This window comes from Drechmeria coniospora, chromosome 01 (assembly GCF_001625195.1).
Source record: "Drechmeria coniospora strain ARSEF 6962 chromosome 01, whole genome shotgun sequence".
In the NCBI taxonomy this organism is placed as follows: Eukaryota; Fungi; Ascomycota; class Sordariomycetes; order Hypocreales; family Ophiocordycipitaceae; genus Drechmeria; species Drechmeria coniospora.
Genome location: NC_054389.1, coordinates 10,085,543 through 10,112,433, shown reverse-complemented (window position 1 = coordinate 10,112,433; position 26,891 = coordinate 10,085,543). Strand labels below are relative to the sequence as shown.

General features: G+C 60.1%; 8 protein-coding genes across 8 annotated transcripts; 3 read left to right on the top strand and 5 right to left on the bottom strand.

The window, feature by feature from the left end:
• Positions 1-303: 303 nt before the first annotated feature.
• DCS_02678 (uncharacterized protein) lies at positions 304-1,286 on the top strand (the record flags this gene model as incomplete). Its single annotated transcript, XM_040800005.1, has 2 exons — positions 304-576; positions 666-1,286. The coding sequence occupies 2 exons, from the start codon at positions 304-306 to the stop codon at positions 1,284-1,286; spliced, it is 894 nt and encodes a 297-aa protein (XP_040660888.1).
• Positions 1,287-1,862: 576 nt separating this feature from the next.
• Positions 1,863-4,112, bottom strand: DCS_02677 (uncharacterized protein; the record flags this gene model as incomplete). The annotated part of the gene is made up of 4 exons (XM_040800004.1): positions 1,863-3,104; positions 3,181-3,313; positions 3,386-3,937; positions 4,015-4,112. The coding sequence occupies 4 exons, from the start codon at positions 4,110-4,112 to the stop codon at positions 1,863-1,865; spliced, it is 2,025 nt and encodes a 674-aa protein (XP_040660887.1).
• A 1,963-nt stretch (positions 4,113-6,075) lies between these two features.
• DCS_02676 (Farnesyl pyrophosphate synthetase) lies at positions 6,076-7,294 on the top strand (the record flags this gene model as incomplete). The annotated part of the gene is made up of 2 exons (XM_040800003.1): positions 6,076-6,195; positions 6,371-7,294. The coding sequence occupies 2 exons, from the start codon at positions 6,076-6,078 to the stop codon at positions 7,292-7,294; spliced, it is 1,044 nt and encodes a 347-aa protein (XP_040660886.1).
• Positions 7,295-7,920: 626 nt separating this feature from the next.
• Positions 7,921-9,924, bottom strand: DCS_02675 (uncharacterized protein; the record flags this gene model as incomplete). Its single annotated transcript, XM_040800002.1, has 1 exon — positions 7,921-9,924. The coding sequence occupies one exon, from the start codon at positions 9,922-9,924 to the stop codon at positions 7,921-7,923; it is 2,004 nt and encodes a 667-aa protein (XP_040660885.1).
• A 3,067-nt stretch (positions 9,925-12,991) lies between these two features.
• DCS_02674 (NAD dependent epimerase/dehydratase family protein) lies at positions 12,992-14,485 on the bottom strand (the record flags this gene model as incomplete). Its single annotated transcript, XM_040800001.1, has 4 exons — positions 12,992-13,160; positions 13,354-13,645; positions 13,885-14,337; positions 14,410-14,485. 4 exons carry the CDS (start codon positions 14,483-14,485, stop codon positions 12,992-12,994), a joined length of 990 nt encoding a protein of 329 aa, XP_040660884.1.
• Positions 14,486-15,166: 681 nt separating this feature from the next.
• Positions 15,167-16,585, top strand: DCS_02673 (uncharacterized protein; the record flags this gene model as incomplete). The annotated part of the gene is made up of 1 exon (XM_040800000.1): positions 15,167-16,585. One exon carries the CDS (start codon positions 15,167-15,169, stop codon positions 16,583-16,585), a length of 1,419 nt encoding a protein of 472 aa, XP_040660883.1.
• Positions 16,586-16,787: 202 nt separating this feature from the next.
• On the bottom strand, positions 16,788-18,961 carry DCS_02672 (uncharacterized protein; the record flags this gene model as incomplete). The annotated part of the gene is made up of 3 exons (XM_040799999.1): positions 16,788-16,961; positions 17,063-18,380; positions 18,498-18,961. 3 exons carry the CDS (start codon positions 18,959-18,961, stop codon positions 16,788-16,790), a joined length of 1,956 nt encoding a protein of 651 aa, XP_040660882.1.
• A 980-nt stretch (positions 18,962-19,941) lies between these two features.
• Positions 19,942-24,106, bottom strand: DCS_02671 (uncharacterized protein; the record flags this gene model as incomplete). Its single annotated transcript, XM_040799998.1, has 2 exons — positions 19,942-23,888; positions 23,983-24,106. The coding sequence occupies 2 exons, from the start codon at positions 24,104-24,106 to the stop codon at positions 19,942-19,944; spliced, it is 4,071 nt and encodes a 1,356-aa protein (XP_040660881.1).
• Between the last annotated feature and the right edge of the window lie 2,785 nt (positions 24,107-26,891).

Sequence of the window (26,891 nt, the reverse complement as noted above, 5' to 3'; positions counted from 1 at the left end):
TTTGTCTGGCCCGCCGTCGGTGGTGGCGATGCCTTATCCGGCGACGACCCTTGTGTAAGAGTCGATTGCGTGCGGGAGACAATCGCATCCCTCCAAAGTCGACTGGCGAGAATCGACTGAATGCAGAGATGGAGAGACCTTTCCGCCCATCCAACAGAACTACAAAGGGGCCCTCCTCTTCCCACCAAGTTGGCTTTTTTTTCCCATCCATCATCACTTCCATCGCTTCATCAGCTCTCATCAGCTCCGCTCCGACATTCGCTCCGCTTACTTGCAAGCAACGTTCGCGCTTCCACCGGCACAATGAAGTTCACCACCATCTTCGCCGCCACGGCCTTTGTCGCCACGGCCTCTGCCGCTGCCATCGAGGGATCGCACGAGGAGAAGGCCTGGCCTACCATGAAGCCATGGGGTGGCAAGAACAACACCCGCACGACCGAGGACCACCACGGCAAGACGACAAAGACAACTGAGCACCACGACATCAAGACGAAGACGAAGGATCACCATGATGACGACAAGAAGCCTCACCACACCACTTATGTCATCCACTCGGACTTCACCACATACTGCCCTGTAAGTTGCCAGCTGTTGTTCCACTTGTCGTCTCCTTCGGAATCCCAACCGCAGCAAGCAAGGCGATGGTCACTAACACCCCACACTAGGAGCCCACCACCATTTGCGTCGGCACAAAAACATACACCGTCACCAAGGCTGCTACCCTGACCATCACCGACTGCCCATGCACCATCACCAAGGAGCTGCCGCATACCAACGTCCCGGTTCCTCCTCCCCACACCTACACCAAGGCTCCTCCCGCCCCGGCTCCTCCTGTCTATACCCACCACGCACCCGCCCCCGCACCCGCCCCCGCTCCGGCTCCGGCTCCCGCTCCTGCTCCGGCTCCCGCTCCCGCTCCTGCCCCCGCTCCTGCCCCCGCTCCTGCCCCGCTCCTGCCCCCGCTCCCGCTCCCGCTCCCGCCCCGGCTCCCGCCCCGGCTCCTGCTCCGGCTCCTGCTCCTGCCCCCGCTCCCGCTCCCGCGCCGGTCTACACCCAGGCTTCTACTCCTGCCGAGACCACCGAGCCTTCCGTCGTGGTTGGCGGTGCCGACAGGGCTGGTGCTGGTGTTGGAGCTCTCGTCGTCGCCGGTTTCGTCGCCATGCTCCTGTAAGCATCGACCGTCCAATCTTGAGGTTGCACCCACCCCCCTGGCGCCGCTGCACCAGCACGCCTCCGCAGGCCTGCATCCTCGGATTTTCGACTTTGGACTCGACTCTCGGCGTTGAAAAAAGACAGGCTCACGATATCGATTCGATTCGATTCAAACTAATAATGAACCCACTCCTACTGTGGGACTTGATTCTGGGAAATTCTGGGAAACACGCATGTCAAGCTTGTCGGTGTCGTTTTTTGTCTGTTGCGGACCGCTTCTCGACACACTCACTCCGCCAATACGGTGAAGGCTCGGTACATGGGTCGCAACGCTCCCTTGTCGAGATTTTTTAACCGGTCGACGGCGGGTTGTGTTTGTGCTTGAGATATCAATTGTGATAAATATAATAATTCTTTCACCCAAAATTCTTTTGCACTGCTCCACAACGAGACATCATGCATCATATGGTTAATGAAACCGTATCAATCGAGTGAATTGTCTGGCCATCAATCGAGCTGCCACCGATTTGCGATCATCCGAGTCAAGGTCATCATCGTCAATCAAGTAAAAAGAGCAAAGTACGAAAATTTGTTGTAATCTGTCATCAGTCGCTTTACAAGGTAGTTCGATCGCTTTACAGGTCAATCAATCATTTTGAAGGTCAAATGCGATTTTCTCGGTTTCGAGGCTGATAGATTCGCCGAGGCTTCTAGCCCGCGGCATCGTAGCCGCCAGCGACCGACTCCAAGATGGACCTGATCTCGCGCACCAAGGCCTTGGCCTCCTCGACTTCGACACCGTCCTGGCAAAGTTCGGTAGCAAGCCGGTTGGCCGTTTGGTAATCGGCCGTGCGCATGGCGAAGCGGGCAAGCCACATGCGGGCCTTGCTCGTCACCGCCGTGACGCCAGTGCCCTCGGACGCTCCGCCGTAGCCTCTGTCGCGATCTCGGCCGTCGTCCGAGCCGGTGGGCGAGTCGTTGTGCCGCATGGCGGATCCGCCGAGGCTGCCGTCGGCTGCCGTCGCCGCCGCGCCGCCGTCCTCCTGGGCGACGCAGAGCTCCATGTACGCCTTGGACTCCTCCTCCTCGTCGAGCTGGTCGTACATGACGGCGATCTGCAGCAGGATCTCGGGGTCCATATGGCCGGTAGCCCCACGGGCGCCGAGAAGGTCGCCCCCGCTGCCAAAGCTGCTGCCGACGTCGTAATAGGCGTCGGCGAGGAGCGCTCGCTTGAGGGCCTTTATGCCGTCGCGTTCTCGGCCCATCTTTTGCAGGCACGAGCCGACGGCCAGCCACATCTTGCCGTCCCAGGGTCGGAGACCTGCGGCCTTCTTGTAGTACCACAGCGAGTAAGTGTGCATCTCGAGCATCTCGTACGTCTGGCCGAGCCCGTACCAGGCTCGGTAGTCGCGCCGATTGACGTCGACGGCCCGCCGGTACGACTCGATGGCCGCGTGCGTGTTCTTGAGTTCGACGTACTCGTGTCCCATCAGCGTCCAGGCCGAGAGGCAAGACCTGTCCAAGGTCAGGGCTCTGCGGAAGTACTGGACTGCCTTTTCGTGCATCGAGATGAGCGAGTAGTAATTTCCGATGACGACGCAGGATTCGGGCCGGAACTTGTCAACGCTCGAGCACAGGTGTGCAAGAAAGGCGAGCTTTGGCCGCAGGCCGATTACGTAGAGGATATTGGAGTAGTCGTCGAGGGAATCAAGCCTATGAGGGTGGAGGGCAAGCAGTCGGCTGAAATGCTGCTCAGCCGCCATCATGTCTTTGGCGTGGTACGCAAGAAGGGCGTTGCAGGTGAGGAGGAAGGACGAGGTTGGGAAGATGGCAAGAAGCTGCTCGAGGTTGCTGGCAAGGCTGGGCGACTGCTGGTAGAGCTCGAGCGAGGTGTGGAGGTGGAACATGAAGGAGACGATATTTTGAGGGCAATGTCTCGATATTCGGTTCAACTGCCATCGACGGCGCGTCAGCATGCCCGAAGCGACGTGGCGAGAAACGGCGGCAGCTCGGCCACGATCGACGTACCTCTTCTACCCTGGAAATGAGAGAAGTCATTTCGAGCCAGCAGCCCCAGTTCATGGGGTACCTGTGGACGCTTCGAATGAAAAACTCCATGGCCTTGGCATCGTTCTTCTCCTTGGCGAGCACCATACCATACCTGCACGCGGAGGTTTGTCAGCTCCTCGTTCGCCGCTTGCACGGTCCATCTCTCGTCTTGCTGCGTACGTACAGGTACTCCAGCCAACCTTGGCTGCCGAGGACCTCCTCGTCGTCGGTCGTTCGTTCGTCGAACCAGGCGGCCAGATATCGCCCGGTGACGAGCAGCTGCTTGTTGACAACGGTGCCGAGGTCCTGAGGACCCATGACCATCTCAGACTCCTCATTTTTGCGCTTCTCGCCCGACATGAACTTGGCGTAGAGGGCAAGGAACAAGCTCTTTTGGCTCATCTTGGGCAGCGGAGTGGCGTTGGACGGCCGAGCCTCGGAAGCCATGGCCTTGCCTCTTCCCATCTGCGTCGACTCTCCGGCCACTTCCGAATGGGAGGCAAGAACGGCGGAGAGGAGGGATTCGGGGAGGAAGACGGCGGCGCATCGGTCAAACTCCTTGCAGTCGAAGAAGGACTTGGCAAGCAGGTACTTGCTCAGCTCTCTCGCCTCCAGAGCAGCCTCTTCCGGGTCGAGGTTGGGGGTAAATATGGGCGACACGGACTTTTCCTGGGCAAGATCCAGATCCTCGTCGGCGTCTTCGGGTTCGGGAAGGGCGTTGAGAAGCTCGGCGGCCCTAGATGGTGAAGGTTAGCCTCCCACCGAGGGAGCTCCGGGTGGCGGACGGCGTCGAGGGGCCGGGGGGACGCATACCACTTAGACGACTGGTAAAGACATCTCTCGGAGCATTTTATGACGGCATCCTGCAGAGCGAGCCGAAGCTGGGCAAGCTCCTGCGCGCTCAGCGTCATGGTGTCGTGGGGTGAAAGGCCAAGGGTGCTGGAGAGAGAAAGCGATCGAGGGAGTACGCCGGTCGGAGGCTGTCAAATACGGCATCCGATGGGGGGATCCGGCATCAGCCAAGCTGTGGGAAGCTCGGTCGATATGGTTTCATTGGGACGAGATGAACTTGCGATGTCCCAATCCAGGCGCCATTCATCCATTGTGCGTGCCCGTGCAAAGCATTTGCAAGATGGCGACCCGTCCCGCAGAAACGCGTTGGTGAGTGTACAGTGTGGTTAAAGAGTATACTGTATTTACGCACTGTGTTCTGATATGCAAGACAGAACTACTCATAAATTCCGTACAATTTGCACCTGCAATGCATACACATACTTACATCGCACCAACTTACTTACGACTGCAGCGGCTCGTTATGCTCCTGGAGAGGGCCACGAATACAATGGCAATTAATAAATGCCGTCGCGTTCTTGAGCAAATCATCACCAAAGTACATATCACTTGAGCATCACTGGAGGAGAAGTGCATTGTTGGTGTCGACAACTACCTGTTAGTTTCCGTTTCGTTCCGTCACAGGTATCACCAGTACGGGAACTGCTCAACACGAGGCCTACTGCTGCCGAGGCAAGAAAAAAAATCCATGAGGTGACTGGAGGCGCGCATAATCGAGCCCTTTTTTGCCACTGGTATAATTTTGCTTGGTTCTCTGGTTTCTTCTTTGTTTTTGAACGAGGGAATGGCTTGCAGTCTGTTTGGCCTGCTGCCTGGTATCACCAATTCGTGGCCCAAATCGGTCTGCACTGACATTAGTGTAATGGCTTCGAGCGCTACAAACAGGCCAGTACAGCACTGGGGTACTACAAGTAGTACTCCGCACTTGGTTGTATTACTTGCAAGTATATGTCTGTGTATTACTTGATTACTGTACTTACAGCACATGTAAGTACTAATAGTGATACTGTAATGCAAGTACGCCTTCTTGCAAGTACTCGCAGTATTACTTGTCTGTGTTTTACGAGCAGGTCTACCAAAAGCATGTACCTCTGTGCGGATCACGGAGGCTCTCAACCCCATCAACCCCACCAAAACATGTAATTTTTAGTGCCAGTACGGAGTACTACTCCGTAGGTACAGTACTACTAGGTTAGTAGTACTACTAGGTTAGTAGGTAGTACATGTACTTATGTACGGAGTACATGCAGTTGTGCTACAGTACTTGCGTGCGCTCGGTAGGTGTACGTACAGTACTAGGTAAGTAAGTAATAGTAAGTAGTTGTACCTGATGCATGCACAAACTTACTGTAGGCACATGTACGGAGTACTTACTCTGTACTAGGGGACCACCCTAATCCGACGGTGTCCCGGTGATTATCATGGCCCTGGGATTAGGGTGACCCTGCACTACTAGGTAGGGCATACAGTAGGTAGTACAGGTGTCACTGTTACATGGTACAAAATACGATACACATGAGATGTCCACCGATCTATCAGGTGCATCTCAATCGCAGCCAAGAATTCATCTAATCGCAGCTCCCTGCCCGCGCATGAACTTTCTTCTTCCCTCGTCCGCAGCTAGCTAGTTGCCGTCACCGCTCTGCGGTAGAAAAGTTGACCCTATATCGTTAGCGATGGTGCTGAGTTTGATTCGATCGTGTTAGCCTCTCCGTTCTCCGTACCACGACTGCTAGTATTACAGCATTCATGCGAGGAGCCGACGGAACTGCTTCCCCATATCGCGTCCCACAAGCCATATTCCCCCCGTGCACCCATCGGGGACTCGCAGTACTCCGTACGAGTAATTGCATTGGGTACCCCCTCCAAAAACCACCCAACCCCGCCAGGGTCCCAACGTCGCGGTAGAACGCGAGCGCTTCTTTCTTCGTTCATCCTCCCCCGCTGGTGCACTCATCCTCCTGTTTTCCACACCCTCCCCCCTCCCCCTTCCGCCCGTCGAAGCACTGTTGCCCGCCCAAAATGGCGCAAAAAACGACGCTCAAAGAGTTCGAGGCCGTGTACCCGAAGCTCGAGGAAGACATCCTCGACCATGCGCGCTCGTACAACCTGCCGCAAGCCGAGCTCGACTGGCTCAAGAAGGTGGGTGAAGCAAAAAACACAACCCCCCCCCCCCTCCCCCCAAGAAAACCAGAACCCCTCCAAAAAAAATCCGCCCGCCCGCTCTCCGTTCCTCGTTGTCTCGTGCCGGATCTGCGCAAGACAGGTCTCGTCCGTCTCGAACATCTGCGGTTGCTGACGGTGCCGGGATGGGCAGAACCTCGAGGTCAACCCGCTGGGCGGTAAATGCAATCGCGGCATGTCCGTCCCCGACTCGGTCTCCATCCTCCTCGGCAGGCCCCTCGATGAGCAGGAATACTTCCAGTCGGCGACGCTCGGCTGGATGACGGAGCTGCTCCAAGCCTTCTTCCTCGTCTCCGACGACATCATGGACAGCAGCATCACCCGCCGTGGACAGCCTTGCTGGTACCGTCAAGACGGCGTGGGCATGATCGCCATCAACGACGCCTTCATCCTCGAGTCCGGCATCTACATCCTCCTCAAGAAGTACTTCCGCTCCCACCCCGCCTACGTCGACCTCCTCGAGCTCTTCCACGAGACGACGCTCCAGACGGAGCTCGGCCAGCTCTGCGATCTCCTCACGGCGCCCGAGGACAAGGTCAACCTCGACAACTTTTCCATGACAAAGTACCAGTTCATCGTCATCTACAAGACGGCCTACTACTCCTTCTACCTCCCCGTCGCCCTCGCCCTCCACCAGCTCAATCTAGCAACTCCCAAGAACCTCAAGCAGGCCCAGGACATCCTCATCCCCCTCGGCGAGTACTTCCAGATCCAGGACGACTACCTCGACAACTTTGGCCTTCCCGAGCACATCGGCAAGATCGGCACCGACATCAAGGACAACAAGTGCTCCTGGCTCGTCAACCAAGCGCTCGCCAAGTCGACGTCCGAACAGCGCCAGATCCTCGAGGACAACTATGGCCAGAAGGACGATGCCAAGGAGGCCATCATCAAGAAGCTCTACGACGACATGGATCTGAAGGGGTGCTTCGAGATCTTTGAGGAAAAACGCAAGAAGGAGATCGACACCATGATCGAGAACGTCGACGAGAGTGACGGCCTCAAGAAGGAAGTCTTCAAGGCCTTCCTCGACAAGATTTTTAAGCGAACCAAGTAGACGGCGAAACCAATCGGACCGGAAACATGTAAGCCCGAAGCTCAGGCCCAAACCTAGGCCGAGATCAACTTTGCGTTGTTGCGTACAAGGGCACGACACGGTAGGGAAGGGATGGATGGCACTTGTGAAGTTGAAATCGTCATTATTGTATATGGTCTCTACAGCATCCATGTCGAGGCATGTGATTGGGCCCTAAAAAAATGAAGAGGAAATAACGTCCGCCCCTTCCCGATAAATAAGTACGTGTAATTACTGTAGCGTTTGCGTTGCGTGCCCATGTCGCCGAGTAATGGAATATCTGAACCGCATCTGTTCCGTTCCGTTCTTTTATAAGAGCCCAATATGGCAAGCAGCAATCTCGCAGCAAATGCAGCATGGTTCTCGCCTCGGCAGCTGAGACCAGCGTCGCCGATATTAATAATAAGCCGATGCCGACGCAGCACAGAAGGGAGAGCGTCGCGCGCGCAAGGTACCCAAAAACAGCATGTTTTCTGCAGACATCCTCATACGCTGTGGCTTCACAGGTTGGAGAGAGAACGTGGGGCAACAAGTTGGGGGGAATGGGTAAATGGTACAAGGTAGACAAGAAGGGTGAAATGACGAACGGGAGAGGGTTTTGGGGTCGTCTACCGCGCACGGTCGACGAGCGGTTCGGGACGGCGCAGCCCGCGGCCTTGGGGAGACACCGGCATGTCGAACTGATCGCGGCGCGGGGATCGGTTGGGCAAGGGAGGCACGGGAGGCGCAGAATGGTTGTCGGGACCGTGACGGCGGGAGTGGCTGCTGCGGACGGATCCCGCGCTCGAGCGGCTCCTGGTCCGGGAAAGCTCGTGCGACGGAGGGCCTTGCACGCCAGGTGCCGAAGCGGGGAGACCTCGTCGGGATACGGTCCGCTTCGGCGGCCCGTTCGGGAGTGGCTCGGACTGACCGCCGGTGGCGAAATCGATGAGCGGTCCGCCGCCGGCGCCGGGGCGCCTCCCCATGGAGCGGGTCCTGTTGGGGCTCGACTTGGGTCCATGATGGTGATGGCGCGATGGCTGGGGCAGGGTCGCGTCGTCAAACTGGAGGAGCGGCGCAGGCATGGGATTCTCCCGTCGGAGCAAGTCAGGATCCGTCACCCTCGGGGGTCGGCGGGTGTTGTGGAGGGAATTGGCTCGGATGCGGGCCGTGTGCTCGGAAGCCGAGGGAAACCAAGACTTGGTCTCCGCGGCGGTCGTCGTGTTCGAGGGGATGCCGCCGTTCAGGAGAGAGGGACCTTCGGTGTAGGGACCTTCGACTTTGGCCGATTTGTTGGCCGCTCTCGTCGCCGCCTCGGCCTGCCGGCGCTTCTCGTAGCCGTCGCCGAGGAGACCTTCGGAGGAGAAGGTCCCGGGCCCGTCGGGGCTTGTGGGTGACGACTTGCTCCCGGACGAGCCCTTGGACGACGTCTTGCGGGGTGGCAGGGTGAGGGTCGAGATGTCGGGCGCCTTGAAGCCGCTGACGTCCATGAGCGGCTCTCCGCTGCCGTCGATGGAGATGCGCAAGGTTTCCTTGTTCGACTTTGCCCTGTTGATCAAGGGGTTGCTGAAATTGGGCGGCGGCGGAGGAGCGCTGATCTCCTCCTCGGGGGGCACCAGCTTGCTGGCGAGGTACCAGCTCCGCCAGCCGTGAACGAGGTCGAAGAAGCGGGTGGCGAGCTGATGATCGTCCGTGCAGAAGAAGTGGACGAAGTTGGTGCCGTTGGGGAAGACGAAGGTCTTTTGCTGACTCTTGATGGCGTAGCAGAACTTCTTGGGCGGCTTGAGGTTCCGCCGCAGCTCGCTCTCCTTGGGCTTGTATATGTCGAAGTCGGAGAGGTGGCAGACGACGGTGCTGTCCTTGTCGGAGGGGCCGGCGTCGGGTCGCTTGGAGAGGAACATCTGACCGCTGTCGAGGAGGGTCATCCAGCGCTTCTGCCACTTGCCCGGTCGGGAGGAGTGGTGAAGCTGGACGCAGAAGCCCGGGGGCGGGTCGTCGGTGCGGTCGACGGAGTCGATGTCGAGGTTCTGGTCGTTGCTGACGGTCTCGCTCGCGACGACGATGAGCGAGTTTTGCTGATCGCTGTCCCAGGAATTCAGCGTGTCGCGGACCCGCTCGTAGCGGCGAAGAGGACGCTCGAGGCCGAGGGCGGAGTAGGCCTCGAGAAGGACCGAGGTGGAGGCGGTCACGGGATGCTTCGTCTGTCTCGCGACGGTTTGGATGATGTCGCCGGGTGAGGTGTCGGCGGTGACGGTGACGGTGGTGATGAAGGTATCGCATCGAACGACAACCGACTGTGTGGGGGGGAAGAGCAAGAGGGGAAGAATGTCAGCTGGTGAGCTCATTCGGACGTAGGTTCGATGGGTGCCGAAACGTACCCTCTCGCCGCCGTTGCTGGCGGAGGCGGGCGCATCAAAGGGCATGGCCGCAGGCTTGGAGGCGGCGGCGGCGGCGGCGACGACGGCGTCTTCGCTCATGGCGGTCACAGGCAACGACGAGTCATCGACGGCACTCACGCTCGGACGCTGGCTATGGTTCGGTCTCGCGGAGGCGACGGCGGAGGGGGTTCCGCGGTTGGAGGGCAGAGGAGGAGGGGTCGCGTTGTTGGGGTTGCTTGGGTCGTTGGGATTCATCGTGTCGGCCGCATTCGACCGTCTGCGTCTCAGGAGGGAGGGGATTTTGTCGAGGCCGAGGCGCGAGCGCTTCTGCTTCGGCGTCGAGGTGGGAGTCGTGGGTTTCACCGGCGACGACGGCTTGTCGGCCGCGACGGGCTTGGCCGGCGTCGGGAGGGAGGCGTGAAGGCGCTGGAGATCGAGCTTGCGCTGCTCGGCAAGTATCCGGTCGGTCTCGGCCTCGAGTCGGGCGATCTCGTCGGCGACGCGGGCGCTCTTCTCTTCCCTTTCCCTTTCCTTTTCCTTTTCCTTTTCCTTTTCCTTTTCCTTTTCCTCTTCGTCCTGAGCCGGTCGCTTCCACGGGCTTCCGAGGGGATCTAGGGGTGTCGAGCCGGCGGCTGCAGTTCCCTTGGGTCGTCGCGCCTCCTCCGCCGGTCGCGGTTCCGAAAATGGGAAGGAAAAGGACAAGGGAGGCGGCGGCGGCGGCGGCGATCTTCGAGTCTCGATTTCGGGGTCGGCTTCGGGCTCGAGACGACTATGGCGATGTTCGTCTAGGTCGTGGCGATGACCTTGGCTCTGCTCGTGCTCGTGCTCTCTCTCGTGCTCTCTCTTGTGCTCTCTCGCGTGCTCTCTCTCGTGCTCTCCCTCGTCGTCGTAGTCTTCGTCGTCGTCCCGGATGTGCTGGTAATGCTCAAAGTCCTCGTCGTCGTCGTGCTCGTCGTCGTCGTCCTGGTCCTGCGGAAAATCCGAGGTTGGTGATGACCAGCTGGAGGGTGGCGTCGAGTCAGTAACGGCGTGAGCGGTTTGCCTGTCTAAATCGTCCGTCTCCCTCGCGGCTTTGGACGGCGAGTGCTCGAGGTCGTACAAGGGTGATCTGAGGGCGTCCTCCAAGGCTTCGATCCGCGCATTGTTTGCGACATTGACTGGTTTGGGATTGAGAATAAAGGTGGGGAGCGGCGGTGGCGGCGAGCGTGCCGTGCCCACCATCCCCACCCGCCGCCGAGGCTGCGCTGTGCTAGTCGGCGGATGGTAGCCGCCGGCGTGTCCAGGGTGCAGCGCGTGCACGACCGGTACTGCGTGCCTTTTGCATTCGTCATCGTAACCGTACTCGAACTCGTACTCGTGCCCTCGGTACACCGGCTGCTTGTGCCGCACCCTGAGCGACTGCGTCTCCATATCCATCGGTCGACGCCTCTCCATCTCCAGCTCCATCTGCATCTGGGCGGGCGCGTAGCGGACGCTCGCAAAGCTCTTGGAGCGCCGTCGAGGCGCCGGTCGCGAGGACAGCCATGACGGACGGCTCTGGCTCGTGCCGAAGGGGTCCCCTCTGACGTCGTGGAAGATCTCGAAAGGTTGCGTCGACGATATGCTTTTGCCTCGCAGGTTGCGATACCGGGACGTCTGACGTTGCAGCGGCGGCAGGGGAAAGTCGGGCGGCGCTGAGGGAGCCTGCAGAGTGGCCATGGCGCTGTCCATTGCCGTCCGTTAGGCCCTCACCAGAGGGGCGGCTAGCGGGGCGTCCAGCGGGCGGGGGTCCAGTCCAGCGCAGCGCCAGGGACCTACCTGTGCCTGTGCCGCCACCAACCAACGGGTGCGAAGGATTCCGGCTACCGAAGCAAAGCCCTGGCCGGCAATCAGGACAGCGACACGCAGTACTGGTCGATCTCGACAATCGAGATTTTCCTTTCTTTTTCTCTCTCGAGCCGAGATTTCGCTTAGACTGCTTTCGTTTTTGGCGTACGTGTCGTGTATGATTATTTATTGCTCGTAACTCGATTTCGACCCGCCCGTAATCGCGATCTCGTATGCCACCACGTTGCTTTTGTCCTCTTTGCTGTTTGCTATCTGTTGTTTCCTTTGAGCGAGGCCGAATCAAGAGGCTCAATTCGATGTGAGCCGATCCGATCCGAGCGCCTGAGCAGTGGCGTGGTTGAAAAGGCTACCACGTCGATCGGCTACCAAGCTTGCTCCCTGTATTCCGTCCGTGTCTCCGTCGGCAGCTCGTCGGAGGCGGGTCGTCGGAGGCTCGTCAGAGTGTGAGTGTCGTCTGTTGGCACCACAGTCGAGCGGAATGGAAAGTCGGGTTTGTCGTCGGCAGGCGATGATGGATGATGTTGGTGGGTGGATTGATGGCAATCTGTCATCTGTTCTGGTTCTGCGGAAAAAAGGCCGCACACATCGCCGGCAACAACCGCTGAACTCTCGGACCAACGATCGTAAGGGGAGAGATGATAAACGACAGAGACGAGGTAAAGGAGAGAAATACCATCGTCCGATAGCCCGATGGTTCCCTGGTCGTCAAGGGCACCAACGCTGGCATTTCATTTTGTTTTTGTCCCTTAAGCGTGCGTCGCCCGCACAAAGCATCGTCCTCGCTACTGCTGCGAACGAGACATGCCTAAGCCCGCACTGGCGATGGCGCGAGCTCCATCGCCCATTTCGCCCACTCACGTCCAGTCCCCTCCTCAGCCTGGAACGGAACGGAACCTTCTGGGATGAGCACATTCCTCTCGTTCCTATTCCTCTCTCAGTACGGAGCACGGTGTGCCTGTATGCTGCCAACCCTCCGTCAACCCGTCAACCCATCGATCCGTCAATCCGTCAATCCGTCAATCCGCCAACCTGCCAACCTGCCAACCTGCCAATCCTCCTCCTCCTCCTCCTCCTCCTCTCCTCTTTCGCCGCCGCCTGTATCCAATCAACGGCTTCACCCATGCATTTAAGTTGCGAAATACCCTCCCACTATTGCCAAATTTCATTCAAGTTGCCCATTGCTCCCCTTGCGTTTTAGGGAAGGGGGGGGGGGCGGTCTCCTTCGACGCCCTCCTTCGACGCCCATTTCGTCGGGGGCCAATTTCTGCAATCAACTAACGAAAATTATGTCACTTATCATCTGGAAACCTATCTTTTTTGCTGGCTGGCTGGCTTGCTCGCCTGCTCGCCTGCTCGCCTGTAATCCATCCCTATCTCCCCCCACCAAGCAACTGGGACTGGGGACATGCCTCTGGCGACGCCAACTCGTGGCTTTCATTCCTTGTCTCAAAGCCACATCTGCTGTCTCTGCATCTACTTTCATGCGAATGCACGCCTACTGCGTGCTCGTAGTAGCCATCCCAGAGTCCTGGACAAGATTCGCATGCACGCCTACGATATGCTCATAGTGGCTTTCCAGAGTACAAGGCAAGATCTCCCAGGCAGTTGCCACATCTGTGCCAGCATGAAACAGCTTCTGCATGTGCTCGCTGAATATGGCACCGCTGGCCCCCAGGTCACGCTCGTGTTACATCCATCCTGCCGCTGAGCGTCGACTCTTGCCTACATCCCAGAATATGACCATCCTCTCGGCCGTCGCAAGCCGTCCGGCCCATCCATCGCATTTCCGATCCGAACGGGCATACAGGCAAATATGCACCGGTATGCGTCTTGACCTTTGCTGTCGTTCGGGCTTACTTTCGAAAGGCACCGACTTCCCTCCGCCACCACGCGGTAAAGTCGCACGTCGAGACGTCGATGCCCAGCTCCCGAAGCCCTCGAGTGCTCAGGTGACAATCGAACGGCCTCTGGACAGTAGCCTTGGGGTCGTTGCCCGCCCTGTTGGGTACGATGTTCGTCGTCGGCAGACCCATGATCTCGCCGAATCGTTGGCAGATCTCATACTTTGTCATCTTGTCTTCGCTTGAGAAGTGAAGGATCGTCGGCAGCACTTCTCGGTCTGTCGTTTCGACATATTTGACTGCCACATCTAGGGCAAACCGTCAGCACTACTCAAGCGCGCCCCCGGGAGCCCATGTGCGCGAACATGTACGAGCACGAGTGTGCACTGGAGAATTTGCTCTTCTGTGCACATACTGTGCGCCCATGTGCGAGTGCAGACATGCCTGTAGGTAGGGGGCGGTGTTGCCAAATGGCCCGAGGGCAGAGGCAGTGCCTTGAGACATGGTGCCGGGAGGGAGTGGGAGGAGAATATAAGCCGAGACATACCGCGGCACACGCGTCCAATGTCTTCGGTATTCGTCGGGTAGCGAATTGCCCAGTCGTCCATGCTGACTTTGGCACCCGCTTTCTGGGCTTCCCACACCGTTTCGAAGAGCGTGTTCACCGCACTCTCGGCCGGCGTCTGCGCGTGCCCATACACGACAGGAATGCGGAGGACGACGGCGGAGCCTTTTTTTCCTGCTTCATCGTATGCTTCCAGCACTGCTCGCTCACCGTCAAGCTTCGTCTGGCCGTACAAATTTGTCGGTTTCGGAACTCCATCCGCTTCATAAGGTGCCTCACCAGGCGGGCCAGGAAAGACGTAGTCGGTGGAGATGTAGATGAGAATTATGTCGCGCCCTGCCGAGAGCTTGGCGAGCCTCCGGCTGGCCGCCACGTTGAGCGCTCTCGCACCCTCGGGATCCTTGTCTACCTTGTCTGGAAATCGTTCGGCCGCACCTGGAATCTGTCAGATCTCGCCGTCCAGAAGGCCTCGAGGCCCTCGAGGAGCGGGAGTGAGAGGCTCCTCACAGTGAACAATGACGTCCGGTCTTGCAGCGATCGAGTACCCTGTCAGCGCATCCTCTTGCATGTCGTGTCCTCGCATTTCGTACTGACTTTGTCTCATCTAGGAGCTTTGCTACCTCCCTTTCCTTCTGTATGTCAACTTTGAGGACATCAACTCCGTCCGCGCGGGAGTGACCTGTTCCTCTGACAGTCCATCCTCCAAGGTGAAAGGTGGTCACCACTTCTCTGCCGAGAAGACCCGTGGCTCCCGTCACTAGCACTGTCCTTTGGCTCATTTCAATGCCTCGCCGGGTGAGATCCGGGTGTGATCAATTGTTAATTAGATCGTGGATGATGCAACTGAGATGCAAAAGTGTAAGTATGAGCTGACCTGAACTGAGAGGGGATGGCCATGTGTGAGGGGCAGTGTGGCAAATAGCTGTGCACTGTCGGTACATAGTACATGCATGTATGGATGCAAGTAAATAAACAGTTATCCGCCAAATACTCGATGTAAATGCCTAAAACACAAAATGATGCCTCGGACTCGCAGTACAATGAAAAAAGGTACTCAGCATACTATAAGTGCCGCGAGAAATCCGAATATCCTTTGATCACCGTCAAACGACCTTTGACAATATTTTCACAATCGAAAGCGGCCATCAGTCACGAACCGGGGGTTGGTATAGGGTAAGCGACGTTCCCTCGCCGCTGTTTTCAGCTGCGCCATCTCGAACCGCTCACTCTCCAATTAACAACACCTTCGAACCGGCCTCCCAACATGCCTCCCAAACGCATGACGGCAAACCCCATCCGGCCGGCTCGCCACCGTGCCGGAAAGGCCACAGGCGCCTCATCTTCCTCAGAATCCGATAGCGACGACGGTGAAACGGCGGTCGCGCCCGGGCCCAAGATCCCACCACCACCCAAGGCCGCGAGTGCAGGCAAGATCATCAGCAACCTCAACCGCATCGACCTCAATGCGCGGCAGAACGAGCGCGAGAGGGAAGCAGCGGAGCGAAGGAAGGCCACCCAGAGGGCAGAGAGGCTCGCCGCCGAGCAGGGTTTCGTCACCGAGGACGAGGATGAGAGCGGCGGGTCGGACGATGACGATGACGAGGAGGACGAGAGCGGGTCGGACGAGGCAAGCAGCAGCAGCGAGGAGGAGGCGCCGAGGAAGCTCATGATGCGGCCCAAGTTCGTACCAAAGAGCCAGCGGGCCAAGACGGCCAAGCAAGACGCCGACGAGGCTGCGCGCGAGGCCGAGGAGGAGGCGAAGAAGAAGGCGACGGACGACCTCGTCGAGGAGCAGATCCGAAAGGACCTCGCCGCCCGCGCCGCTGGCAAGAAACACTGGGACGACGAGGAAAATGCCGAATCCGACGTCGACACCACCGACGAACTCGACCCGGCCGCCGAGGAAGCCGCGTGGCGGGTCCGTGAGCTCAAGCGGCTCAAGCGCGCCCGCACCGCCGTCGAGGAGCGTGAGAAGGAACTCGAGGAGGTCGAGCGGCGACGCAATCTCACGGCCGAGGAGCGGGCGGCCGAGGACGAGGAGCACCTTGCGAAACAGCGAGACGAAAAGGATGCCAAGGGCAAGATGAGCTTCATGCAAAAGTACTACCACAAGGGCGCCTTCTTCCAGGCCGAGACCGAGGCCGCCGGCCTGCTGCAGCGGGACATTATGGGCAGCCGCATACAGGACGATGTGAGGAACCGCGAGGCCCTGCCCGAGTACCTCCAGAGGAGGGACATGACCAAGCTCGGCCGCAAGGGCGCCACCAAGTACAGGGACATGAGGTCGGAGGATACTGGTCAGTGGGGGCAGAGGCACGATGACTCTGGGCGGCGAGGGGACAGGACTGGCAGCAGTAAATTCGACGGAGACGACCGGTTCCGACCCGACGACGACCGGTTCCGATCCGACGAGAGGGGTGCCAACGGCGCCAACGCGATCCCGCTGGGCCCAAGGAAGGGTGCTGACATGCGGGACAGAGGAGACGGAGGAGACAGCTATCGCACGCGAGATGACGACGACTACCGCCGCCGCCGATCACGGACGCGATCCCGCTCGCGCTCCCCGAGGCGGCGCCACGACGACAATCGCAGGAGTCGGAAGCGGAGCACGTCCCGAGACGGGGATGCGGATCGCCACGACGCCGACAAGAGGCGCAAGGTGGATGCAGACATGGAGAGGTGACGCCGGCTAGATTCTGCTTCCTCCGTCTTGTCCGTCCCTTTTGCGGCGCATGCGTACTGGCTCCGAATACAATACAACAAATAAGAGATACCCCGCCGTCCAATGGCATTCCCAGGCTTCCAAGACCACTCCTCCTCGTCCATATGCACCTAATACTGCTCTATGCTATGCTATGTCGTGTCATGTCATGTCGTCTTTCGTTTCATATCCGCACAATTTCCACCCGCGCCCTGTCGAAGACCCGGTGGCTCACCATACCATCGGCCGACTCGGTGCCCTTCGTCTTGGGCGCATGCAACGTCATACGGGCATACGTGCCCGCGCCCTTGCGCTTGGACAAGTGGCCCGGGTTGATGGCGAGGACGCTCTCGACAACCTAAAAACAAAGCCCGTCAGCAATCCTATCCGGTTCGAGTGTGCAAAGGAAGGGCCAAAAAGGAGGGGGTCTTCGGGCAGACGTTGGGCTTTTCCACCTACTCTTGCAAACGGCGGCAGTGCACTCGGCATCATCATGACGTCGGGCCGTACGTTGACCATCTCGCCGAGCTTCAGGTACGCGACATCCAGCATCGCACCCGTCGCCCTGCCGTCCTCGGTACCTGTCCTCGGCAGCCTCGCGCGGTCGGTGGGCGGGAAGAGCGGGAAGTAGTGGCGCTGCTCGACGAGGTGCCTGACCAGACGGCCCATGAGCTCGCCGCTGACGACGCCTTGGGCGACCTCCTCGGCCCGCAGCTCGTAGAGGATATCCTGGCTCGAGATGCCGAGAACCATGTCGTTGACGGAGAGAGTCATCGGGTTGGTGACGAAGCGCACCGACTTCGGCAGGCCGAGCTCCTTGCGGACGACGGCGTCCTGCGGCCAGGCAACGTGCTTGTCAAGGACGTCGCGGACCGAGGGGACGAGAACGATGGTCATCTGCGGGTTCGCGGCCGCAAGCCGGACGAGGGCGGGAGCGACGAGGTGCTTGAAGACGGTGTTCATCGTCACCGTGTCGGGGTCGTAGTTGGCCTCGTCCGGTAGGTCGAAGTCGCCCGTCGCGATGAGTGGGTGGTCGATGTCGAGAAAGGGGCCGGTGAGGACGAGGGCGTCGGCGTACGTGTCGGCTGCCTGGCTGCAGAGCGCGTGGAGCGGCTCGAAGTCGAGTGTGTCGTCTGCCGTGTAGGGACCCGAGGCGAATAGAATGCTCAGCGGCCGGGGCTCGGTGTCGACGTCGGCGTCGGCCCCCCCCATGAGCCTCTCACGGTGCCCCTGCAGCGCGGCGGCGGTTGAGGCAGCGCTGGGCAGCAGCGGCACGTCCAGCTGCTCATGGACGACGAACTCGTTCCCCGTCGGGTTGACGCCCTTGAGGGCAACGATCTGCCCGGGGAAGAAGGCCCATTGGCGTATCTTGTTCATGTTGAGCGGCACGCGGAAGCCCATGCCGGTCCGTCGCGACATCTCGATGACGAGCGAGGCGGCGTTCAATTTTCCCTCAAGGGAATCGGAGGCGATGCGGCCGACGACGACGATCTCGGCCGTGCCCTGGCTCGCGCCGTTGCCAAAGGCCGAGTCTTCGAGGTTGTGGTGCTGTTGAACAAGGCTGAGGAAGTCGTCGATGCGGTCGTCGAGCATCTCGCTCGACTCGGAGAGCTTCATGGCGAGCGGCTTGAATGCCATCTTCTTCTGGTCCGACGCGGCGGTGAGCTTGATCCGTGGCTCGGAGAAGGGCGCCATGGGCGGTTCGTGAGGCGGGAGGCTATCGTTGAGGACTTCGATGACCTCGCCCGGGTTTGCTCGGTCGCTGAAGGAGGTGGCACTGAGAGGACACGGCTGTTAGCTCGCAACATCTCCCACTCTTCATACCGCCCCCCACCCCCCGGCCACAACGGCCATATGGCCGCGGGCGGATGACGAGAACTTTTTGGGTACATACGATTGACCGTTCATCGCCCTCAACTGTTCCCGCATGCCGCCGGCCGGAGAACTTCCCAGGCCGTGGGGCGTCTCTGTTCTCCGTTTGATTGTGCTCCCACTGCCAGGGGCCCGGCCGAGCTTCCCCCCCGAGGCCGGCGTGCTGGGCACCAAGCCCTCGAGCATGCCGAAGACGTCGGTGCCGGATGCTCTCGGCGTTGCCTGCACCTTGCGCTCGGATTTGACCTGGGCCTGCCGGTGGTTCCTCTCGAGCGCATCCTGTATGCTCTGCTTGAGGTTGCGCACGTGCTTGAGCCGGAGGTCCTGAGCGTCGAGGTCGAGCTTTATACAGTACGACTCCCATTTGAAGTAGAGATCCTCGGCGGAGAGGTCGTGCAGACGCATCATGGATCGCAGCTCAGCCACGACATCGGGCTCGAGGGGTTTGTTGGGCGAGAAGCGGTCGTGGATGTCGGCGTCCGCCATGGTCGGCAGTGGGCGTCGCGAGCACGGCCGCAGTGGCAGAGGGGTAGCGGCAGCTGCGCAGTGTAAAGTTAAGAAATCGCTGGTGATGCTGCAGCAGCGCGAGAGAGGCAGAGAGACCTCGTCGTCGTCGTTTGCTTGCCGATGGTAAAGAGGCCTGAACTTCCAGGCATCAGTTGCGGCAGACGCGGTGGACGCGTCTGGCGGCAGTAATCTGCCCAAGCTAATTAAACTGGCGCGTTCCCCGGTCTAGCCGATTATAGCCTAGCCTTCACACGTAAGTGCCTAGGTGCCATCCCTTCGCTGTCATTGGTCTTTGTCCTCGGAACATTGGCCGAGTGGGGCCGGTCCGACAACGCATACAACAAATACTGTATGCTGGAACTTCCTCTGTGCTTCTTCAACGACAGCGTCAAACTCCGTATTAACTATCTCTGAACTACATCATGGCGTAACCGGTTCGTCAACATCTCCGCAAGAAGCCGGTCGCCCCCCTGGCTTTGCAAAGCTTCTGATGCTCTCAAGAATGGTAAATGCACGCGCGCCTGCAGCATTTCACCGGCGTACTCTACAGCATTGCATCCTGTGTTATCTGACTCTTGATTGTATTGACCCTCGAAGCTTTGTCGCGGAGACAACCTCGGTCGACTGTTCTACCAGATTCTCCGGTAAATTATCTAGCTGGCCTTCGTACTCCATCCGTGAGCCGTGGGCCCGGCCATCGAGGAGGCATGACATCGATCGCCCCTCTCCGTGGTATCATAATTGGGTATCCATCCGTCCTGCTACCGCCCGACGGACAGACAAGCAGGCCATGCCAGAAATGAAAGCAAGGCAACAAAACTCCCTTCCTCTTATGCATGTGCAAAAACGCTCGTCATCAGTCATAGCCCAGTCGCCGGGCGCAATGAATGCGTCCGCATACGACGATCCCTCCTTCCGTCCCCTTGCTTGCCCGCGTCTCCATCCACGCCATCCTCGCTTCACTGCGCCCAGTTCCTTGGGGAGCCGTTGCCGTCGAGGCCGGCGTGCGTCCTGCTCTGGGTAGGCGAGCTCGTCATGAGGGCGTCGGTGCTGAAGAATTGGTCGAGGCACATGAGCATGTCCGAGTTCAGGCCCGAGTCCATCTGATCCAGCATCGGCAGGAGGTTCAGATCCATGTTGTCGGGAATGTCGAAGCTGATGTCGTCCGAGAAGCCGCCAAAGGCCTCGTGGATGTTGCGGCTCGTCGGCGACAGCTCGTTGCCCAGATTGCGCGGGCTCCTCCGCGGCCCGACGCTTCCCAGAGCGCCGAGGCCGAACCGCGGCGTCTTCGTCGGCGTCTGCTGGGCCAGCAGCTGGCTCGGGGACGCCACGACGGCCGCCATGCGCAGCGAGCGCGAGACGCTCCTCGTCACGCTCCTCGTTATCGGCCTGTGGCTCGGCGTGCGTCGCGTCGGCGTCTTGAACCGCTCGACATTCTCCGCATTCGCCTCGGGCTCGGCGTTGGGCGGCGGCGTCGACGGCCTGGCCAGAGCCGGGCTCCTGAACAGAGCTTCGAAGTCGTCCTCGTCGTTCTTCCGCAACGGAGCGAGCGCGTTCTCCTTCTCGCCCGCGGCCGCGAGGGATCCCTTGAGCGGCTGGAACTCATCGGGGACCTGCACGACGTTCGCATCAATCCCGCCCAGCGACTTCATCTGCCCGTCTTTCTTCGGCGACGGAAACAGCAGCCTCTTGGTGCTGCCGACGGCCTCGTCGAATGAAAGATCCACGGGGCTCTGGGCGGTGCCGCTGCCGCGCGAGTGCGTCGATCCCGGAAGCGATTCAGCGTCGCCACCGACCGTCATCGGGGCTCGTGCATGCGAATCCTGCTGGCTGCCCGGGCGCGACGACACGTTGGCCTGCGGGGGCGCGGGCTCCGTCGTCTTGTGCGGCGGCGGTCCGCAAGGATCGGTCGGCAGATAGGCCTCCGACGTCAATCCGGACGGCGCCTCGCTCTTGGGGCGCGACTTCTTGGGGCGAGACGTGTTCCGGCCGGTGCCCTTCCGACGGCGCTCCTGGCCGAGCCGCTCCTGGTCCTTGTTCCATCGGTCCGCCGGCCGGTGGACCTTGCACTTGCAGAGCCAGATTCCGCACGGGTTGCAGAGCAGCAGCTCCTCCCACTCCGACTTGTCCTCCTTTGGCGCCAAGCCCTTCTTGGTGATGCGGTGCCGCGTGACCTTTTCGTCGGCGTCGCGCGTCAGGACCTCGAGCGCCGTGATCATGCCGGGTTTTTCCGACAGGTCGATATTCTTCGGCAGCTCGCCGTCCTTCTCCTGCACCCATATTTTTCGCCAGGTGGGCGTTTCGATGTTCCCGCAGTTGCTGCAGAACGGAGGCATCTCCCCGTTGATTATGGCCTGCTCCAACCGCTGCTTGATGGCGTTCTTCTTGACAAAGTTCTTGTTCGACCGGTGCACGGGCGGCGACGAGGGCGGAGGTGCGGCGTCATCGGCCTGAACGGATGCCTTGGCCTGCTCGTGGCCGACGACGTGCGAGCGTGAGCTGGCCGGCCCGACGGGATCGCTCGCGGGCACCGGCAGGGCCAGCGGACCCGAGGATGCGGCCCTCTTCAAGGCCGAGGGCGCGGCGGGCGGCGGGCGGTCGAGCTCGGGCGTGACGGAGTGCGACAAGGAGGATGGACCAGCCGGCTCGCTGGCGGCGACTTGGGGCAGGATCAGGGCGCCTGCGGATTGCGATCGACCGAAGGAGCGACTTCCCACCTTTGACGGCTCGGTGGGCGGTTTCCGAGACCGCTCCTTCGGCGCATGTTCTTCCGTCTGCTGCTGCTGCTGCTGCTGCTGCTCCACGGGCGTTGCTGTCGTCGACGCAGGCTCGGGAGAAGCAGGCTTGATCCGAACATCGCGACGGGAGGGGTCGGCACCCTCCTGAGCGAGGCCTCTGATGGGCTCCGCCACGGGCGCCGAGTTTTCCTGGGCCGCGTACGTCGACGGTCGTGCGGCAGGCAACGGACTCGTCGGCCTTTCCGCCGCATCCGTCGTCGGCGGCGGCGTAGGCACCATGCTCGGACGGTGGACGGACGATGCGTTGACCGGCTTGGGCTTCCGCCTGGTCGCGACGCGCGCCGCGTTCGGGTATCCCGGAGCCTCGTTCTTCAACGGCGGCAGGGTCGGGGCGTCGCTCGAAGGCGGAGGAGGGTGGTGGTATGGCGCCGGGGGCGCCGACATGGGATGAGGGTGGACGAGATGAGCAGGAGGGTAGTTCGGCGCCTGCGACTCGGCGTCGGGCGACGGGTGGGGTGCGCCGTTGAGGCTGTGGAGGAAGACCATGTCTTGGCCCATGGGGCCGTCTTGCATCTGGAAGACCTGTATCGGCACGCCGCTGGCCCTCTTGGGCATCGGTTTGGCCGAACGAGGCTGGGTTGGCTGGAGGGTGCGATGGAGGGGCTCCTCGCCGAAGAGAGCCTCGAGCTCGCCGTGGGCAAAGGCAGAGGGATGCGGAAAGTCGCTGGCCGGCATCGGCGGCAGCACAGGGCTCGACGGCGGCGGACTAGACCGCATGAAGGGTGTCGGCCGTTGCATGGGCGGCGAGGAGCAGATGTCGAGCATGCTGCCGTCCGAAAAGGCAGCGGGGGTGGCGGCCAGAGACTCGGGCGACCGGCCATCCTCCTGGCTCGGGGACAGCGGCTGCAGCCTCGACTCGGATAACCTCGCGGCGTCGTGCTGCTGACCCAGGGTCGACTCCCGCCGTAGCTTGCTCGGGTTCTGGGTCCGCAAAGGTCCCCCGTACGGACTTCCTTCGGGAACGGGCGTGGGAGCACGAGGCGTTTCCTGGAACTGACCGCCCGGCGCCGACTCGCCGCCGGCGGCGACGGGACGAAAGTTTCTCAGGGAACCGGAGATGCTGGCGGCGACGCGCAGGGACTCGTTTGCGGCGGCAAAGGGGTTCATGGCCGCCTTGCTCTCGGCCGCGTTGGCCTTGGTCGTCTTCGCCCGCTTCCTGCTGGACGCGTCGTCGGTTTCGGTGGCGGCGTCTTCGGCTCCCGAGGTGGCGGCCTCGGCGGGCCTCTTGCGCGGCCTCCCCCGCGGGCGACCGGTCGGCTGCCTCTTCCGAGGTGCCCTGTTGGACGCGCGGCTCGACGGTCTCGACGAGGGAGCGGTGGGCAGCTCGTTGAGGTCGACGGGCGTCGGGGCCACTCGCTGAACCTCGTGCGGCTCGGGAGGAGGGTTCTGCCGGCCCGCTGGCGGCAGGGCACTTGCCGTCTGTTCTCGGGGGGCGACGGCGGGGGGCTGCTGCTGGAGCGTCGACTCTTGCACGTTGGGCGCGGGGATCCGGCTCTGGGAAAGGGCCGGCGAGGCGACGCGGGAGACGTGGGCGGCGTGGCCGAGCTGGGGGTTGGACTGAACGAAGGCGTTCCATTCCAAGCCTCCCGGGGAGGTCATGGTGGCAGCCTCGATGGCGCAGTCGATGAGCCGGTCGACGCCGTGCTGCTGACCCTGCTGCTGAAGGTCCAAGTCGGCGGCGTCGTGGTGCAAGGGTCGGAGGACCTTGGCGGAGCTCGAGAGCCTCAGGCGGACCTCGAGGGTATCCTTGTTGCCTCCCCCGAAGACGGCGAGAAGGTTCTTGGTGACGCGGCCGGTAACCATCTGGGGTTGGTGAGCGATCGGGTCGGCGGCGGCGGGACGCATCGAGTCGAGAATCCAGGAGAGCATGCCCTGGCCGACCAAGGGCAGATCCGACTCGGAGTAGTCGACGGCGTAGACGGCGTAGTCGCTGTCGTGGCCGGCAAGCTCGGGGCTGCACTGGACGATGGCGTGGACGCAGGATCTCAGGTCGACGATGCCGATTGTGTTTCTGTCGTCGACGGGGACCGTCTGCACGACGAGCGTCTGCGGGTGGCGAGCTAGGCAGTTGACCTTGGCCTCCTTGTCGAAGGTGTAGTGGACCTTGACTGGGAGGGAAGAACAAGTCAGCGGACGCAGGCCCGGCGCGGAAAGGCATGGAACGAAAGCAGAGGGCGAGGCGGGAAAGGGGGGTAAGCGTACGGCCCATGGGTTTGGATTGCAGCCCCGTCTCGTCGGGCGGGGGTTGCGTGGGCGTGGGAGCAGCCGTGAGGGCGCCCGACCACGCACCGCCGGGCGAGGCGGCGTGAGGGCGAGGAGTCGCCATTGTCGACGATGGCTCCCCGCGGGCTCGGGCTCGAGAGAGGAGGGTCGTGCAGCGGCAGCCAGGGCTCGCGACGGGCGGTGGCGGCTGCGGTGGCGGTCGATTGCGTCGCTGCCGTCGCCGTCGCCGGTGCAGGCTTGTTGTTTTGAGGCGAGCAGGAGAGGAGAATCTAGGTTCGGCAACGTTTGGCAGGGTCGGCGGTCGGCTGCAACTAGAGGGAGGAGAAGGCGGCGGATGCAGATGCAGATGCGGATGCAAGGACAAAGGTAAATAGACCTGGAAGCAAAATGCAAAGGCAGCATGTGCGGATGTGGAGCGAGTTGATGTGCAGCACAGGTAGTGCGAATCGTGCGTGCGTGTGGTATATGTAGGTGCAAGTAAGTAAGTAGGTGTACGGAGCAAGTGCGAGGCCGAATCAAATTGAGGAGGCGGGTGTCATCTCATGGTTCGTGACGCGCGAAGCACGCTGCAATTTGTCGCGTGTGCGCGACGGGACCCGCTGCCACTTTACTCCGTCCAGGGTGCAGCGACTTCAGGGCGGGCGTGTCTGCGACAGGCCCGACAGGGTCGAGGCAGGATCGAGTAGGAAAAGGAGGAAAAGGGAAATTCGGAAAGAAAGATAAAAAAAGCACAGGAGAGGATGCGCAAGACGATAGTATGAATGACCGATAGTCGTGCGCAATTCACCTGTGGTGGGTGAATGGTGACTGCACGCGCGACGTGTTGCAGGATGGGACGGGGTGGTGTTGACGGCGGCAGATTGCGTGTTAGTGCTGCGGCGACGGGACGCGTTGACGGCTAACACCAGCGTGTACGAAGTACCTGTAACGCACGTACAAGAACAGTAATACAGTTAGTTACTGTGCCCGTGATTTTGATTGCTGCCGCTGAGCTTGAGCGGGGCCCAGCGGTCGCTTCTGTGTTGAGCCAAGCAGGGCCTAGCTCCGGGTCCAGGGGTTTGGAGGTCTCAAACAGCGAGCAATGGGTGCATGTGTAGGCACCAAAGTACTGTACTGTAAGTACTAGGTATCTAGTTGTATGTTGGGGCAGCCGAAGGACCGACAACCGTGGCCCGTTGTGGCACTTGTACTTAGGCTTGTGGGTGTGGCGCTGTGGGCCACGGTCCAGCCAGGGCCAGGGACCGTTGGTGCGAGTTGGGACGCTGGAACTCGGACACAGCACTGGCCGCTCGCCTCCAAGGCGGTACAATAGCTCTAGTACGGATTGGTGCTAAAGCTGTGCGGGTGCCTGTGCAGTGGCGGGGCAGTCTCCTAGAGCGGCAGTACTTGATAATAATTACTCTGTACCGAACGTGTAGTACTGTGCTCTGTAGAGTATTACTTGTACTTGCAGCACTGTAAGTACCTGCTGAACAGTAAGTACTCCGTACAGTACTTATTATTAATACCTACCTGTACAAGTAAGTGCACATGTACGGTGCACAAGTACGGAGTACAAGTAATAATATGCAGTACGGAGTATGCGCTGACGAGTAACCTTGAGAGTTAATAAATTATGCGCATTTATCATACTAGTACCTAATATGGAGTACTTACCGCAGGTGAACGTGTGTGTGCTCCGTACTGGTACACGTACTGCAAGCAAGTGTAAAGTAATAATACTCGTACTTGGGTGTCTAACTGGAGTCCATGTAAGTACGTACTACTGCAAGTACTGTACGTATTGTACTAATATACTTGAGTGCAGTATGGAACACAGATGGATGCCTCTCAAAATGCTGCCTGCGGAATCATTCGTACTTTAATGGTGTCCGCGCGTTCGATACTGTGGCAGCAACAAGAGACGATCCGAAAACAGCGGAAAGGGCGCAGTTGGGCTTGTCCTGCCGCGCTGACTTGACGGCCTGCGCTCGTGAGCGTGGCGGTGGGCGTCGCTGCCTTTTATACCCGTACAAGTACGTAGGGCGTGGCTTGTGTCGCTGCCTGGTTGTTGAGGCCATCCCCACATTCCCTCCATGCCCATGTTCCATCCTCATGACCCATCCTCATCCTCCAACCCAGCGATGCTGCCAGCACCTCCTGCTCGCTCGCTCGTCCCCGTTGCATCCACTCCTCGTTCTCCAGCTTTCTTGCTGGCGTACCATCCGACCACGCCATCCCCTACCGCTGCGAAGTGAGCGACAGGCAGCCCACCGCTCCACGCCAGTCACTCTCCGCCCAGTCACTCTCCGCCCAGTCACTCTCCGCCCAGTCATGTTGCAAGAGGTGTTCTGTTTTGGCGTCGTTCCCTCCGTCGTCACATCTTGCATCCCACCATCTTTCCCACCATCTTTTCATCATACTCAAGTACACTCACAGTACAGTAGTTGGACCCATCCTAGTATCTACTAGCCGTTCCTTCGCCGCCTGCTATTTTGTCGACATCTCAGCTTACGCTCCGGAGCACGCGGAACGCCTTGTTGAGCCTACCCCTCCACCCTGGTCCTGGCCAACCCTTTTTGCTCGTGCCCAGATGCCGCAACAAGTACGGAGTAAGTACGTACTTGTTCATCGACTGACAGCCCAATTCAATGCTGAGGTTATTCCGCTCCGCATTTTGCGCCATTCACGCTGCACTCGACTTGATGTCGACGGAACGATGGCCCCATACCATCGTGCTTACCTAACATCCTTCCAACCTTCACCCCCGCTTCCACTTTCACGTCCATCTTCTTTCCACCCACATTTCATGCACTGCACTTGGGTGCACAGTACTAATGTGCTTGCTCTTAGCCCTCCAACCCTCTCCTTCGTCCTCGCTACAATTATAACATGATACATACGTTGCA